Here is a 19,203-nt window from a genome sequence, read left to right as displayed (position 1 = left end):
GCACACTTGCAGTCCTGGCTACTCGGGAGGCTGAGGCAGGAGAATTGCTTGAACCTGGGAGGTGGAGGTTGCAGTGAGCCAAGATTGCGCCACTGCACTCCAACCTGGTGACAGAGTGAGACCCTGTCTCAAAAAAAAAGAAAACAACAACAACAACAACAACAAAGAAAAGAAAGGGAAAAGAAAAAATATGCTGAAATATTACTTTGATCATTATATTAATAAAACTAAAAAATTCTTATAGAATACCTTGTCCCCTAAAAGTCTGTCTTCTCAGTGAACCTCAAACACCAGTTTAAGAAATAGCTGTTCTAGCATATCCCAGCTGTACCGTAGGGCCTGGAAAAGCATTCATATAATTATTTTCCTTCTAAAGCCAGGTGGTAAAACTATAAATAAATAATCTATGCAACTACTTACTTTCTTTCTTTCTACTCTGTTGCTCTCACTTCCTCTACATAAATGTATTATAAAATGGTTTAAATATGCAGTCAAATTTTTATAACAATCCATAAAATTGCAGTAAATATATTTTGTATAATATCATATACAGCACACAGAAAAAAATGACATGGTCCTATCAAGTTATGACAATTTTACTAAGTCTGGGATATTGTAATGCACTTATAGTTAAATTGACAGAATTAACAAATCTGGTTTTTATTTTATTTTTTTAGCTTTCTTATCAAGGATTTCTTTAATGCACTTTTTTTTTTTAAAGTAAGCACACTCATTAACACTTTTGTCTTTCAAAACTCTAATCTTTAAGATTATATCTGAAATTACTCGGTTGATCTCATACATCTTTCTTATGACCTTTTTGGTAATGGGTCATTTGAACCATGATAACTTAATGGAAAAAACAAAACTGAACATCATGAATAAACTATAAATCTTTTAGTATCATCTGGTAGTGTTGGGGACAATTTTACATTTATAAACTATCAAGCATCTTCCCACAGGAGGTTCAATAAATAAACAAAATTATTTCTGTGTGGGTCACACATATTAAAATCAATGAATGAAGAGAATTTACATTTAACGAGAAACACAACAGGAAAAAAAAATTAGAGTTAAAGGAAAATATAAATAGCTTTCCACATTCTACATTCATATCCATTCTTCACTCCATGCAGCTTAAAAATTTTATAGTATCTTGGCTAATCACTTTTCCCTCCTGTAGTTTGTAAACAAGTTTTAGAGTAAAGGATAAAGATAAGAGAAAATAAACAAGCATAAGTTCAGTCCCCATTTACTCCGTTTCCTAAGAGCTCAAGTTAGCTGATATTGTAAATTTCCATAAAAAAAGCTGATTAGGTTGCAAATCCTCTAGACCTTGGTTAGCTACCTAACATCCCCTTGTCTGCTGGGAAGGTGAGGTTTGCTTTTCAAGGTGTGGCAAAGGCTTTGGAATGAGGACATGAAAAGGTTACAGATACAAAAAAGAAAATAAAAAAGACAAAAGCTCAATAGACCATTTCTCTGTGAAATCAGCCGAATGAAAACTAAAGTCAATTTGGGAATTCTACCACTATCTGATCAATTTTGATAATGCTGACTGTTGGTCATGATCATTTGAGTTCCCAAAGCTAGACTGACTTTTTATCAAGCCAAGGTCCACCAAATCATCATTGCCTGATAGACTAGGTCAAGGGTATCAAGCAGGACGAAATTTGGCTATGAGGTTTTCAAGATTTACAATTTGCTGTCTGAAATACTATACAAGTTACAATTACTGCCAGAGTGTGCTGTGCAATGTCAAGTGAAGATAATTAGATGTCTATCTGCATAATTAGTGTCCTCCTCCTGAAATTCCCACTTTAACAAATCATTATTTTATTCAGGTAAATGTGAAAAGTTTTTTTTTTTCTTCTTGTCACCATGGTAAATCATGTAAAATGTTTGGATTGGTACATAAACCAGTGGAGGGAAAAATGTTAATATTGGTAGAACTTTGTGTTCAAATTTTTATTAACCTGAGAATTATTAAAAGTAAAATCTGCCAGACACAGTGGCTATAATCTCAACAATAGAGAAGGCTAAGGCAGGAGGATCACTCGAGGCAAGGAGTTCAAGACCAGCCTGAGCAACATAGCAAGACCCTGCCTCTACAAAAACAAAATTACCTGGGCAGGGTGGTGGCACCCATCTGTAGTCATAGCTACTTGGCAGAAAGGCTGAGATGGGAGGATCCGTTGAGCACAGAAGTTCCAGGTGATGGTGAATTACAATTGAACAACTGCACCCAGCCCGGAGAGGGAATGAAGCCCTGTATCTAAAAATTAATTAATTAAAATAAATTTAAAAATAAGTAAAAATAAATAAAAGTAAAATCAACCTTCATAAATGGCTTATCTAACTACAGTTTACATTATAGATATGAAACTTTTGAGATAAATCTTATAGTAAATGTAAAGTATTGCGGTGAATAGGTCATTGTGCTAAAGTCAAGCTTCTAAGTTATGAGATGAAATTCTTCCAAAGAATCAGAGATGGTAGAATAAGCAAATCTATGCCTTGGAAGCAGTGCTGTGCATCTTGTTAGCCACGTTTTTTCCCCTCTCTTATGTGAAAATGTAAAGTCTACTTCATAGTGATCTCATTTTATGTACTGTTCCATCAAAATATGTACTCATGTTTAGTTCTCACCACTAGAAAAGCAGAAAGCCAAAATGAATGGACGTATCATTTCTTCACCCCGTTCCAACTTGAAGTAGATTTTCTCACCATACTTCACCCTAATTCCTTCTTTAGAGAAGAAAGGCTGCCAGTCAAACTCAATTTACAAAGATATCTTTGATTCAAGAAAGTATACGTCATCTAATATAAATAAAATATATTAAATTTTCACATAAGAAAGGGGAAAAAACCCCGCAGAGAAGCCACAGGCAAAGATCTTTAGAATGTTTTTTCGCATTGGTAGATTTTAGCATTGCTGTTGTGAGATGGGACAGAAATTCCAAGCAATCTGTTAGAACATACTGAAAGTATTTTCTTTCTCTTTTAAGTCTCTGAGTTGGAAAAAAGGCCATGACTGAGAGATTGAAGAAGAGAAGGCGCTTACTCAAATAGATGCCAATTTAATAAATAAAGAAGATAACTATAATAGGGACGTAATTTTATAACAAATAGTAAGTGGAATGATTAAAAATAGATAATAAAATATAGAAAAAATGTAAAAAGTCGAGAAAGTCCCTTAAAGAAAAAATAAGTAATCGAAGTAAAAATTGTATTTCTTCCTTTATTTTCTCTATATTTCACATGATTTTTTAAAGTCTATAACTTTTTTGTGTTTGTTATTAATTTAGATTAAAAACGTGTATTTTCTAAACAAAGACACATTTTGACTTAGGATTACTTTTGTCTTAAATGTGAAATTTCTGTAGATGCCTCTGAAAATAAATCAATCTTCATATTAACGATGGTAAATTCCTTTTTCTGCCATACACTTTAAGATAATAAGCTAGCTAGGTAAATGTCTCAGGAATTATTTTGATGAAACTTAAGGATCCGAGTTCTTTTTCATTATGAGGCAAAGTAATGTGACAGTTATGCCTAATCCCCCCTAAATCAACAATTGCTGCCACATTAGCTTCCTTGCTGTGTCTTAATTTATAAGGAATCAAACCATCTTAAATCAAACTGGTACATGCATCCATTCACTTTTCATCCAATCAAAACTGAATTACCTGTCAACAGAGAAGTACACTTACAAGTGTGAAACCATTTGACCATGTTATATTTTAATTTGCAGAGACAAAAATGACAAGCAATTTATTTACATAAAACTGTACAAAAGCAAATTAAATTATGTAAAGTATTTCATAAATAGTTGGACGAGTGTTTAATACATTTCGCCATGTTAAGCATAGTTGCGTGCATAGTGACTCATAATAAACGATGATAAATTGTTCTCTGCTTCACTATCAACATCCAAGTAGCAGAACAATAGGCAATGATTAACATTACAAACAGATCGTACCACACTGAATGCAAGTGCTTTAAATGTAGGAAAAGTCTGAAAGTAAACCCTAGGTAGCTGAACAAATGATGCCTTCCTCCAGATGTTATCATTGTATCTTCACCTAGGTCACAACTAACAAGCTTTACTATATTCATGATCATCCTCACTTTTTTTTTTTTTTTGCTTAAGGACACATTTTCTTATTTATCATTGATAGCATATACCTAAGATTATTTAGGTCTTTAGATTTCTCATGACTATTTTTGGATGGCTGTTTGATTGTTGACAGTTTCTTCTGGTCTGTGTGTTTTATTCTGTTTTCCTACAAGACAGCTTCCTAGGGCAGTGTTTTAGTCAGACATCCTCAGTACCATCTTAGTTCCTCTTCCCATAAAAATAGTGCCTCCCTTGTTTTCTGAAACTCAGGCAGCAGGCCAGTCAGAAACCATACAGAAATGATATCTGGAGATTCAGAAAAAGCAGTAGATTTTAGACTGAAGCTACAGACATTTTAATACACATAAATTTATATAGTTACTCATTAATTTATAAATGTGTCCTAATGTATAATGCATGCAAAATTCACTTGAGAATCTTGTGTACAGAAAACAAATATGGTTTATATCCTGTACAACCAAAATGAAACTGTAGCTAAAAGAAACACAACAAAAAAGAAATAAAGAATAAAATTCTAAATCAATATTTTACCTTGCAAAATGGACTGATTTCACTCCTGATAGTATCTCTGTGTTACACTTACAATAAAAGCTTTCATCTTCTAGTCAGATTTAAGCAGCCCATATTACTGCCTTAATTTTGCTTTATGACATAACAATATTTAAGACTGGTCCATTATCTGAGTTTGTCAGAAGGCAAATTTTTAATATATTATTTATTATTTTCAGAAAATAAACATGGACAAATATACAGGATCAAAAAAGTTGGGAATAGCCCATTTCCCCTCATTGTCCAAACCCAACAACCGTTTTTTTACCGTAACAACAGGTATAAAAGGCACAGTTGCTTATTTTGCATTCACTCATTTATTTATTTTTTTTTGTTTATTTTTATTGATTTTTTTCAAAAGCACTCTATATATGGAGTGGCACCAGATTTAACCTATTCAAAATAAAAGTCATACAAACACAAAATATATTTCTGTGTCATGCCAGCTCATTATATAATAAACATGTTATGATAGCTAATTCTACTAGAATTACTGTGAATACTTACAGTACACTGAATTTTGTTCTTTCACACCCATTTTAGTTCTAAAGAGAGGTTCACGAGTTAAATGACAATGGCATGGCTATCTTGAATGGGGTGCAAACGTCATTGGAAATGTGGATCCAATTAATCCGAAGGTCCGGTGTGACCCGTATTAGTTTTATAGACAAAAGAAGGGTTTAAGATAGAGTGAAATGAGCTATCAGTGGTTTCAATGTCTCATGAAAGAAAGAAATGCATTAAAAAAAAAAGTTTGTCAAACATCTGTGTTATGCAATTGAGTATTTTCTTTGTAACGTGCAAGAAAAAATATGTATACATTTCATAAGTATCTTTAGAAGTATTTTGTCTTAATAGGTACTTACAGATTATACAAGGCAGAACTGCTTTAATGCAGTTTCCTAACAAAGTACTAGAATTGCATCTTTCCATAGTGTAAATAATAATCAAACATAAACATGTTCAATTACTGATATTTTAGTCCAATGTTTTTTGTTTCAATTACATATCTTTTTGCATCCTACCTATTATACATAAACTAACATCAAAATGAAAACTCCATTTAAGAAAGAGCATGAGGAAATGACCCCCAAAGAGTACCCCACCAAACAGAGAAGTGGTTTTCAAAGTATTTTGAGGACCTATAGTGAATTATCAACCTATATTCCAGGCTGTGTCACTTTATAGTCTAAGAAATTCTGCAAAGCATGAAACTATCCAAAGCTACATTGTTTCTACAGTTTGCTAGAGAGCCATCAAGGCTATGCCTTAACCAGCTTACAAACATTCAGTGATGAGAGTTTGTTCTCCTCACACCTGTGATTCCCTATTCTGTCCATGGATTGTCACTTTCCTCTGAATGTCCCAGCTCAATATTCAGCCATATTAGGTTATCCTCCATGGAGCCAGTAGCTCAAAATCTGCATATTCTGTTTCTTCTTATTGCACTGGAAAAACTCTGCTTTTACCTTTGAGATACATCCTGTGAAAAATGTCATTGCCCAAAACTCCTTTCTTTCATGTTCAGTCTAGATTTGTTTAAAACGTATATTAAATAATGTTCAAATCACATTAGTGGTAAAGTCAACTAGGGTGTCACCTTGTTTCAATGTTGTTAGTCTCAAAATATTTCTATACTGCACACAAGTCAAAATTAATGCACTTGGGGTGCATGAAAGTGTGCACTGAATAAGTAAAAAAAATGCAATTGTAATTTAAAATGTGGATAAAAAGAGCAGCAAGCATAGCCTGGATTCTAAAATGATCATTGTGGACTTAACTAACAAGACTATATGGCAATGCATCTTTCTTAACCTACCCATGACCCATAAATACTATTTTAAAACATGGAATCTTCCCTGATAATATTACCTGAAACTAAACTTGAACCTCAACCAATTGCCTATTATAATACCAAAAATATATCTCATTAGTTTTCATTTTCTGAGCTTTCAAATAAAATCCATTTTAAAAGAAGGAACATTTTACTGGGCACTATAAAATGAACTAGTGTCTGATTGTTTCTGTGCGTACATGGGTTCAGTTGCTTTTGTTGCTTAATGATTTTCCACGTCGAGACCAAATCAACTTCATGATTTCCCTGATCTGCCATATGATCTTTGGCCTTTGGATGATACAATTGTTCAAGTTAGTTAATAATCGTGGTCTTGTTCTGAAAATATATATATAATTTTTTAAGTCATAATTAGTGAAATTGATACATGTAATCATGACTGCGTGTATACTGAGAATATTTGGTGAAGGTATAGAATTGAAGTTGATGCTCTTAACCTGAAAATAACAACATATGCCAATTTAGGACTGCAATCACCCACTGAGTATTGTTTTGCTCTTAGTCTTTGTTGGAATATTAAAGCTTTGATCTTCCCAAAATGCTTTTTAATATAGTCCCTCTTTCTAAGGACTGTACCTTTAGAGGGACTCTATCACTTTCAGAGGATTGCCTTTGATGGTGATAAACCATATTCTGATGGTGTGTCTGAAATACATTTTATCTGTCCTGCTTATTTTTGACCAGCCGGATGACACTCGAACAAAATCAAAGTGACTAAAATCATGCTTCAGCTTAGGGATAATGAGAGTGTGTTGTGTTCTGCTAATCAGGCTTCGTACAGTTACTGTGGAAGAAACTTGCAACTATCCCCCCTTTTTTTTTCTTTTCTTCTTTTTTTTTTTTTTTTTTTTTTGGAGAGGGGTGGGGAAGAGAAAGTGAGTGTTGGGAATCAGTGAAGGGGTTAGACATGCAAGTAACAAGGATGGTTTCTACATTGTACAGTAGAATCAGGCTAACAGTATCACTAAAGGCCTGATCTGGAGGCAGAAGTGGCAGGCAAAGCTTTGTCTCTTTGGTAGCCCCCTCTTTGTGATTAAACGTTTTGCTTTGTAAGGTTTTTTTGCCCCTTATTCTCCTTTTCATACACGTAAAGAACTTTGCTGTTGCTCCTTTATAGCCTACAGGTAAACTTCTCTTCTAGTGAGAGTATTGACAGGAGATGGCTTATATTCCCCTGTTTTTGTAAGGGGAATATCCTCAGGGTTGGCTTCCTCATTTTTGCTGAAACTAGCTGCACTGAAGGTCTCATAGGATGAGGTCAACTTTTTGTTCAGGAGGTTTCTGTTGCGGTCACCCATGATGGCGGCCTCCCCATTGGCCAACTTTTCCTGGCTTCCTCGTTCATCAACAGGCATGAAAGTGGAGAGTTTAGGCTGGCTCTTCTTCCTCTCTGGAGAAGTGCGGACTGGCATCCAGCAGGAGTCTGAGTGGCCATACTCATCACACTCACGAGTGCACTTCCCAGTCAGGGCTACATCTGGAAGAGGCCTTGAGTCTGAAATCCAAGGAGAATAAGCCATTAGGATTTGACACTCCTCAACAGGCTCCCCTGATCTATATGAAATTGGAGGAAACATATAAATATATTCCTTACCATCTTATTTCTCATTTCCCAACACCCTCTAGCTCATCATTCCACAGGACAGTCTTTAATCTCATGTGCATGAAAGATAAGGTTTTGCAAAGACATCCCAAATTATAGAATAGGAAAGTAGACAAAATGATACATTTAAGTGTGTAGATGAAACAGATATATGTGTGTTTGTTACAGGACAGGGACATGAGGATATTCTCAATTAGAAGCTCTAAATACACAGGTAAATTTGTGTGGGTGTTAATATTTTCCACATCCATAAGAAAAATTATTAAATCCAAACAGACAACTTTCTGGATTTATAAATTATCCCAGAAGTGGTGTGCTTTTGCCAATTGAATTTCTTCCTGCTTATACATTATTCATAGAATGCAAATATGCAAAACCTTATATTTAAAATACATTCTAAGACATGGGGTGACTCATAAGTAGAACCAAATTGACAGCACATTATGTGGTAAAAAGTAAAAAGCAAGGAACCAGTAGTTAGAGGTATAAGCATACTAGCAATATCACGCATCTGCCCACCCTAGCCCATATCCCCTCACCACCCCCCACCCCACCATGCCAAATGACCTAATGTGTGCTGATGTGTTCGCATCAAAATGCATGGGCCATATTATCTGAATGTAATGTACTGGGTGAATATAGGCAAGTTACTAAACTTTGGATGAACTAGCATGTACTCCTAATTAATGGTACTATCCAATGGAATGGGAAATGACTTTTACTTCTGAAAGGCTAAACATGTCCAAAGAATTCTTAGGAAACAAGATTAAAGATGACAGTTAATAATTACCTGTATGTATAATTGAAAGCATGTGTCTGTCTTTGGAGAATGGTTATGTCTTTGCTAAGTATTAAAAATGTTTTTACAGACTTTGTTTGAGAAAGAGAGAATGGGAGAGAGAAAAACGTGCTCTATTTCAATAGGTTCTGAGATAGTAACCTGGAGGGTTTTATTTAAAATGTTTTATTGTTTTTCATTGCCAAACAAAAGAACATAATATGACTGCATTCCAGTTATTGTCACATGGTATCATTTTATTATAAGGCTTGGGACTTAAAGACTGCCAAATTTGACCTCTGAAAATATATTTGTAACCAGTGGAATCAGTGAGATGTGTATATGCACAATCCATAGATTCATTTAAAATAGAAGAGGAAGTTATTTAAATTATTCCCAAGATATGTACACTTTCTGCTTTTGCTTCCACACACCATCCCCTGTAGTTTAACATTTGTATAGGATATTTTAGACATTTTACTCGGCTAAATCTCCTAAATGAAGGCTCTCCACTAATGTTTGTCATTTTTTCCTTCAATGATGGGTAACTGAGCTATTGACATTTGTCGGCCCATCGATTATTGAAACAGTGTCCTGGGATTTTTATGCCCTTGACTAAGCGTTCACACGGAAATTCTAGTGTCCTACACAGGAAATCTAGAATTATCTGACTCTTTACTGTAGGTAAAATGTAAGGTTAATTATTTACTCCAGTTGCCCATGCTGCCATTTGACTTCTAAGTGAGCAGATTCTCTTAATTTTTTCATCAAAATAACAAAGTACTTTCCCACTCATTTTTTTTTTACCCTAAAGTGTCTGTTTCTCAAATAAGTATTTCACATGCATTGTAAAAATCGAATTATTGGCAAATTTTATTAATACTTTTGGTAATCTAGTTGGTTTAAATGAATAAACTGCAAGTTCTTTGAGAATATTTCCTATCTTGGGATTCTTTTTTTTTTTTTTTAAACCTGACCTAAATGCTTTGAACAGGGGGAAAAAAAAGGATAGAAATGCAAAGTGTAAAATCAGGTCTGCTTTTTACTCAAAATATTTCCCCTTTTTCCCACTGCTTCAACAAATTCAAATTGTTCCTCTTTTCTTATGATAGTGAATAGCAAGGGCATGGGAAAATAATCAGGAAATTACCTTCTGAAATAGAAAAAAATATATATGAATGTGATTGTCATTCCCTGCAGAAATGACCCAGAATTATCTCCAATCATCTCTCCACATTTGTGTCTCACACAATATGTCAGTTCACTTACACAATGACTTATACAGGTGGCTGCTTTTCAGGGATTAATTTGTGTTTTGAGTTTGAAATTCCTTGCATTTGTTTTCCTCTTGTTTGAGATGCATTTATAAACAGCTTGTAATTCTATATTCTTGCTCAAATGAGTCTTCTTACTTTTTAACTTGTGTACCTAAACTACCTACAGCTCATAAGAGATTATACTCATTTATTAAATAGATTGACTGAATCTCCAATCAGTTATAGGTGAGATGCTCTTCAGTTCTTTCCTTCAGTCTTTACTTCATAGTCCGGAGTATTTTCTGCCAAAATTGATTTCCTCTACTGCTTTTAACGAAAGGCAGCTTGTCTTCTCTGCCATCATATGCATGCAAGCTGCCACATCTCTATCCAAGAAGCATGATTTTTAATAAGGATCTCCTGTCATTTCCAAAGTAAAACATTTGATTGGGGACCACAGTGGAAGTTGACAAGCCTAATTGGCTGAGACATGTTGCAGTGTTTGTCATCAAATTTAGAAAAATAATCAAGAAGGGCTATAAGAGATTCATCACAAGTAATCAAAACTTCCAATTTGGTTGACTAAAGTGAATCTTCAAAAGAAATACCAATGATTAACAAATGCAATCTGTATTACGAAGCAACTTATTAAAGAAGGGCATGAGTAGAAAAGTATTTTTCTTTGTTTACATATTTTCTTATTTTAATTACGCATGCCTATATTATGAATTTTTTTCAACACAAAATTTCTGCAGGATCTTAGAGAATCATCAAATGCAATTCTTTCTTCTTTCCATAAAAGGCATACTTTTAAACTGTCCTATTTTTTGTGGCATTATAAAGGAAAACCTTTCACAATTAGTAACTCTTCTTAGTCTTTCACTGAAGGATTTGTTTTCTAACATCTAAGAATATTCTTTTATGCTTTAGTACTGTTCTTTTAAATTTTGATCTCAGTGAAGATGGAAGACACCTGATCACAAATCTTAACTGGCATTGAGTAAATCAATACAAATGGACAGTAGGAAAAGAAAATAATATTCTCTGTAAGCATTTTCCACAATAAAGCCAGTTCTTTAGAGATTTTTTTTGTTTGTTTCTGTATTTCTCAATGCCCCCACACCCCATCAATCTTATCAAACCTTGAGAAGACTGGAAGTAAAAAAATAGTATCCATCAAATCCTGTTCTTGCTTAACATTCCTTGCAGAGGTTTCCATTTTAATCAAGTTATGCTATTTCCTAGAATCATTGCATCATATTAGAAAGTTAAGATCCTTTCCTAGACATAAGGTTAATGTCCCTCTTGAAAGTAGACAGTTTTTTTCTTTTCCTTTTTTTTTTTTTTTTTTTTTGAGACAGGATCTTACTCTGTTGTCCTGGAGTGCAGTGGCGCAATCTTGCCTCACCTCAACCTCTGCCTCTCAGGCTCAAGCGATTCTCCTGCCTCAGCCTCCTGAGTAGCTGCAGTTAAGGCGCGCACCACTACCACCTGGCGAACTTTTGTATTGTTTGAAAATACAACAGGGTTTCACCATGTTGGCCAGGCTGGTCTTGAACTTCTGACATCAAATGATCCACCTGCCTCAGTCTCCCAAAGTGCTGGGAGAAAGTAGACAGTTTTTAAGCCATCATACTAGCAAACGATGTTAGAACAATTCATAACACATGAAGTGCTTCCTACATGAAGTTCATCTCTTTAATTTAGCACCTCAATCATATAGCAAGGAGGATGGAACAGCGAAGGGGTCCAAGCTAAGAGAAAGCTGAAGCCAAAGAATAAGTGTTTTGACTTTCAATTTACTGTTTTCCCACCACAACACATTGCTTCTTCTTAAAATATAACAGCTGAGTTATTTAGAGGTCAATTACTGCTACTCATAACCATCAGAACAAGCTACAGTCTGCAGAGAAACAGAAAAACATCTGAGTAGCACAGGAAATAGATGCCACAGAGTCACAAATTTTAATACTTAGTGAAAAGAATGACACAACCTCCCTAAAACTACATATTTCGGAAAGTGGGGAAAATTATATGTCTTCCTAAGACGTCAGATTATCTCTCAGAAACAGAGTATTTTTGTTTTTACTAGGCAGGGTAGATGGATGGGTGGTGGGCAGATGCTGCTAGATGCTGTTACAATGACCTCAACAAGAAGTGACAGATAGATAATAGATAGAATCATTAGAAATAACAAGGAAAGCCCAGGTTTAGAGAGGAATTTCATGTTTCCAGAAGCTTCCTTACACAATTCAGAACCCATTAGAGGCATCATTGTTACAGGAGAGCACACTACACTCAATAAGACTTGAAGACAGTTCTGCACCAGGAAGGATTTTAAGTATGCTGAGTTTTGCATCCTGTCAGAATCCCAGACACTCACTCTACTCCAGGTCCTTGGCTTGGGGCTGGAGATACATGGATCTTTGTATTGACTGAGAGAAAGTATGCAAATGTTATATTTAGCTTTAAAATATTTCCCATGAGTTTTCTTAAAGATCAGATATGTAAAACTGTATGTATCATTTATTTGTTTAATTCACACATTATTTGATTTGCTAACCACATGAGATAAATGGATTGTTAAGTCGAGGTATGGACTTCCCAGATGTCCAAATCATTTCTCCAATTTGTTCATTAACATCAAGCTCTAGCATATGACTAACATTACTTGACAAAATCTGCAAAAGAATACATATTTTCTTCTTTTTATTTATTTTGTTTTTTGAGGAGGGTCTCGCTTCGTTACCCAGGCTAGAGTGTAGTGGCACGATCTTGGCTCATTGCAACCTCTGCCTCCTGGGTTCAGGCGATTCTCGTGCCTCAGCCCCCTGAGTAGCTGGCACTACAGGTGTGCACCACCAAACCTGGCTAATTTTTGTATTTTTAGTAGAGATGATGTTTGGCCATGTGGGCCAGGCTGGTCTCGAACTCCTGATCTCAAGTGATCTGCCCTCCTCAACCTGCCAAATTGCTGAGATTATAGGCGTGAGCTACTGTGCCTGGCCTGGTATTTCCCTCCTTTAGAGCCAAATTAACAAAACAACACAAAACAAAATCACACGTAGGAACCTTTTCCTTTTTTCCTTTTTAAAGTGTTTGGTTTTCTTTCCACGTTTCTTGACTTCTCTCTACACAAAGACATTTTTTCTAGAAGCACACTTAAATTCTAGTGAAATTTGCTTGACTTATGAAAAGTTTTACAAAAGGGTAGACAAGAAAAATAAAAGATCAGTGAAAAATGTTTTACAACAGATGTTTTAACATTCCTTTCACTATCATTAGTCCAAATGAAAGTATCTCTTTACTCAAATGATTAAATAAGTGCTTTATTTTAAAACAGCTGTTAGAAAATTGTTTACTTTCATTTTATATGATAGGGCTGAGAAAAAAATAAATAAATGTTGGTTAACCAAAATATTTTTTGGATAATTATTATCATAGTGAATAAAGATTGGAGGTGAGGAGACAAGAGTCAAAAGATGCACAAGTGAGTTGGACTTGACAAATAACTAAAAGATCCCTGCCTTTTGCCTGTTTGGGGAATTGAGGAAGATGAGATAGGCAAACACAGCACAGTTCACGGTCAGGGCGGGAACCACTGACTCAGATCAGCAGTTTGTGATCCTCTAAATGTAGGATCACTTTCTGGAAGAGGAGAAATTTATAGTTGTGCAAGTAAGTGTCACTCTGGCCACAAAAAGACCATTAAGATCCCCAAAGAGTGTTTTAACTTATTACAGAATCACTTTATTTAACCAAATTAGAAGAGTATAGGAAGACCAGCTAATCAATCAGTCCTTGCTGTAGCATCATCTGTTCCATTCCTGGGCCCTTCCTGCAAAGACCAATGAACTTTTAAAAAGAGCAGGAGATTTACAGTCCCAATACTGCTCAATGTGATTCCAGGCTCAACTACTTAGAAGCTGTGTGACTTCTGACATAATTTTTCTGAGCTTCAAGTTCCTTATATGCAAGGTAATAATACCTACTCCCCCATTTATTGTGGGAGAAAAGAGTTAATGTCTATACAGCTCGTAATACGGTCCTGGCTGCCGTGTAGGTGTTCAGTAAATAGTAGGTCAAAGACACTGGAGAGATTTAAGGAGGTAGAGATTTTTCCCTCTCTGAAGTCTTCCAGGAATAAAAAGGATATTGTTTAAGAGAATAGGCTCATAGCCTGTGATCTAGATTCACATTCTAACTTTGTCACTTCACAGCTGTATGAACGTGGACAAGTTCCTTGATTCTAGTTTCCTCATCTGTGTAATAAATGTTTAAGAATGTATTAATTTCTTAGAATTACTGTGAGAATTGAATATGTTAATGTATGTAAAGTACCTATAATAATTCTTGACACACAGTAAGCCCTCAATAAATATTACCTGCTTCAGGTGCACAATCCCTAATCCAAATTCCGTCTCCAAAAAATCTTAGGAAATCAAAAGTGATTTTTTTCCCCCTTCATAAGTTTACAACAAATCTGATATGAATTAATGCAAGGCTATTTTTATCTTTTTTGTCTCACATAATGTGAATATTCATATGTTTTACTATAGAAATAATGTGTTTAATTAAAAGCATGGCCTTAGACTCTTTTAGATTTTTAAAATAATATATGACACATGCATAACATATAACATCTTATAATATATGAAGGATTCTAAATTTTGAGATGTATCTGGCCCCAAGGGTTTCAGATAATTTATTATGGAATAAATAGCAATTGTCAAGCAAATGGGTACCTATTTCCAGTTACTTATCTAGTAGTGCTAATGGATTTGTGCTGACAGAGTCTGTGATACACAGAGCTACTATCTATCTAGAGAAATATGCTGGCCACTGGATCCTGGTTACTCTACATTAGTCATCCTCCTAATACTCCTTTTCTATTAGGAGTTTGCCAAATAAGATTTATTCAGTATGTGCCATGGTTGCTCAAAATTCAAGGGCAAATGATGTATTATTTGGAGTTATCTTTACAACCTCACAGATCAACCTCACAATTAACCATTTCACTTGAAACTTGCCCCTAAGATATTAGATTGCCAACATGCTATCTTGCTTTGCTTGCATGGGCAGTACAAGGAGCAGCTCCATTAAAAGATGGGTCAAAATTAGCAATAAATTATTTTAAGAATAAAAAATTGAAAATCAGGACAAGACAACCTAAACACAGGGTAAATACCTAAAATGCATCATACATCAAAAATAATTAAAAACAATAAGCCATTCAGCATGAGCTATGAAGATTTTCTGATGTAAAGACATGAAATTCTTCCAATCTCCCTACACATACCCACTTTGGAATGTGACCTTACTACTCTTACTGTCGATTCTGCACCCCTTGAAGCTGGACTACTGTTGACAACCAGAATGTGGCAGATGTGATACTGTCCTACTTTCAGCCCAGCTATTAAGAGGTCACAATTTTGCATTCACCTTTGGAAATCTGGGATCACCATCCTGAGAGAAAGCATGGTCTAGCCTCTTTGCAGATGGGACCCCACTTGAGAGAGAGACCCAGCTGACCCAGCGAAGTCTAGCCTAGTCAGTTTGCCAGGTGAATGCAGCCATATGAGTGAGCCAGGCAGAACATGAGAAACCACATAGTCAATCCACAGAAGTGTGAGAAGTAATCGATCTTTGTTGTTTGAAGCCACAAAGTTATGTTTGTGTGTTTGTTTGTTTCGAGGAAATAGTTCATCGGCAAAGCAATAGGCCACTGAAATAATTATCATAAGTATATTATGGTATTTGCAAAAAATTAACTGTTCCAAACAATAGCCCAGGATCTATCAACAACACGTTCTACTTCTTTTATGGTTGTTTGCTTTTTATTTTTTGAGATGGAGTCTAGCTCTGTCACCAGGCTGGAGTGCAGTGGCACAATCTCAGCTCACTGCAACCTCCGCCTCCCAGGTTCTAGCAGTTCTCCCACTTCAGCCTCCTGAGTAGTTGGGATTACAGGGATGTACCACCACACCCAGCTAATTTCTGTGTTTTTAGTAGAGACAGGGTTTCATCATGTTGGCCGGGATGGTCTCGATCTCCTGACCTCGTGATCCCCCCACCTCAGCCTTCCAAAGTGCTAGGATTACAGGCGTGAGTCACTGTGCCTGGCCCATTCTACTTCTTTTATATCTCCTTATCATGGATAATAGACTGACCAATGCCACTGCAAGTACAACGCTTATAACAGAACATTTTCAGAGATATTTTAAACACATTTAATTAAGAAGTTCAAGTAGAGGGCTACTATCTAAACCTTTAGAAATTCTGGTCCTTTAATGACAGGATTTCACTGCATTATACCTAGGAGTGTTCTAGTTCAAGCTGACATGCCAGGACAATATTAAAATGTTTAAACATGTTTGAAAGCATCAGCAACTTTTCTCCGTACCTTAGGCTAAACTCAAACAGCAATTGAATGTATCTCAAGAAGCATTTACTGCCTTTAGGCTCAGACCACTGTCATTCTGAATGCGGCATTATTATATAGAGTGGAGATTCTGCATGTCACATCTCAAGCAGTCTTGCTGAATCAACTCAAACATGAATCTGCTGGTTGGCACATGAAAACTGCACTACAGCAGAAAAACGTGTGAGGACTGCTTGGGAGCGATCAATTTATGCACATCAGAGATGTGGCTTTACTTTGGTTCTTCTCTTTACCCATGCCGGGTTAGAGACAGCAGAGGTTCTCATGTGAAGGAGCAGGGTGGAAAGAGAGGAAACAAGTGCTGCAAACGAGAGGATTCTCTGCCATAGATAAACAGAATTTATAAAACCCAGGAACACACAGGGGCATATATTCCACAATAACCAATAGATTATCCCACTAAGAATAGACCCAACTCTTGGTCATTCATGCTTACTTTTTCACTGAAATAATCGTAGCTTTCATAATTTTTCTTCTAGTCTCTTGACTTTTCTTATATTCAAAATTACTTGCTCGGGAATTATATACTTTAATAAATTAATTTAATAATTTAATTTAATAATTGAAAGTACTGTCTCCCCGCATAAATGCAAATATGTACCCATCAAACTTTGCATGCAGTTTCTGTGGGATTCAAGATACCTGAATTAGAGTCTCAGAATAGTTCCAACATCCTGGTGAATGAGAAAAAGACAGTGTATTTGTACACCTAGACTTTTTTTTCCTCATTGAGTTAGAATCAAAGTTAAAAATGTTTAAAAATTCAACACCTATCCTCAAAAAGTATAAATTACATGTGGTAAATAAACTGCCATTCAGTGACACAAAGATTTAAAACAAATTATAAAACGCATATTTAGAAGAAAAGAGGCCTGATTATGTTAATATTTTAAGTTAGTTCTTCGGAGGCCCAAATCCAAAAATTCTAACAATTTTCAAGATTCTGTTTAAAAAGAAAATTGATTCTTGCCAGTGGATTTAACTGATTGCTGATCACCAACCTGAAAAACCTTGTCTTCTTTATGAAAATCCATGTTCAACATTTGCTTCAAACCAGTGTCTTGAATTGCCAGCAACTGAATCTTTATGTTTATTTATTATAAGAAGGAAAATCAGTTCTTGTTATCATAAAAGTCCAAAAAAAGAACAATAATGATGCAAATGGGTGCTGTTTATAAGTTAACAGAATTTGTTAGCTACTTTACAATGATTTTACTAGAAAGTCTATTGATCTGGTACTAAAACAGTTGTAAGTATCAATTTAGAGCCACTTCATTTTAATGGTCTCAAATTGTCAAAGTTTTACATCATAACTAGGTAATTATCATAAGGCAGTGTGATCTTTTTACTCATTCGTTCCATAACTGGATTATAAACTAAATGTTTATTATTGATGATAAAGTTGTAGAATGTATATTCCATGATAAGTATTAATATTGCCTTCAGGAATGGATGTTTACTTTAAAAATAGTACATAAAGCCTCCATTAACTATGAGAATATCACCTTTGGGTTGTAATGTTGAAGGAAGTGCTCATTTTATCTTTGCAATCCCCCATGACATATACTTTTATACAAATAAAAAGATGGGGGAAAAATGAGAACTGAAAAAAATGTAATAGATATTTTCTTAAACTCTCTTTTCTTCACGATAAAGTATTTCTAAAAGTAAATGAGAATAGCCTCTGCAATAAGTAGTTCTTATTAAAATGCTTAATGAGTACAAATATGTTAAATAGAATTAATTCAGTAGTAGGGGATGTCTTAAGGAAGAAAGTATCACTGCAGTAGACATCATGTGATATGAGGTATTTCTATGTGTTATTTTCTGTTTATTATTTTATGTGAAAATCTAAAATGAACCACCTTAAAGCTCAAATCATATTTGAAGTAGAATTGAAAGGTGATTACTTTTGGCACAGGGGCAAATCACAGCAATTTAGATTTACTGAAGTAATCCTAATTTTTTTTAATGTAACAAATATTATGACACCCATGTATTTTTCTTTGCTGTAGTGATCCTGAGAAACTCTACAGTTATTCTAATAACATGGCTATTTTCAAATAATATTCAAATATAATATATTCAAATCAGATTCTCAAACTCTTTGCTTGGGATTGCCTATTGAAACATTTCAGAAATCACACAGAAAAGCTTATTGGATTGGAACTACTTTTTAAATAACAAGCTGTGTAGAAATAGAATTTCATTAGTGATTGTGATTTGAGAGAAAGACAAAAATTTCAACCTCTGAGGAAGGTTTCCAGGAAACAGTGAGTTCCGAAATACTGTTTAGAGATGAGGCTCTGAGAGCTTTGGGTAGGAGCTGAAAAACTATTCATGGGAAGCGTTTTAAACATTTGAAATGCTGGCTCCTTACTCGGATCAATCAGCTGATCAGTTGAAAGTAATACTGACAATCACAATTAGGAGCAAAAGAGTATTGAAGAGCTCAGGAGTGCATAGCAGGTAAATAAAAAGAAAAGGAAGAAAATGATCTCTGGTGACCAGAAAACAAAACTCAACGATCAGATAAAAAGGGGAAGAAACCAATGAAGCAACACTGGATCAGTTTACTT

General features: G+C 35.0%; 1 protein-coding gene across 1 annotated transcript in view; it reads right to left on the bottom strand.

The window, feature by feature from the left end:
- Positions 1-3,722: 3,722 nt before the first annotated feature.
- Positions 3,723-19,203, bottom strand: part of PCDH7 (protocadherin 7) — a 471,716-nt gene continuing 456,235 nt past the window's right edge. Inside the window, exon 5 of the mRNA XM_011994273.1 lies at positions 3,723-8,040. Within this exon, the coding sequence (XP_011849663.1) occupies positions 7,664-8,040 (377 nt within the window). The 3' untranslated portion in view covers positions 3,723-7,663. The remainder of the gene's footprint in view (positions 8,041-19,203) is intronic.

Source organism: Mandrillus leucophaeus, unplaced genomic scaffold (assembly GCF_000951045.1).
Source record: "Mandrillus leucophaeus isolate KB7577 unplaced genomic scaffold, Mleu.le_1.0 Scaffold45, whole genome shotgun sequence".
Classification (NCBI taxonomy): Eukaryota; Metazoa; Chordata; class Mammalia; order Primates; family Cercopithecidae; genus Mandrillus; species Mandrillus leucophaeus.
The sequence above is the reverse complement of the archived record's forward strand: the minus strand, read 5'-3'. Positions and strand labels throughout refer to the sequence as shown.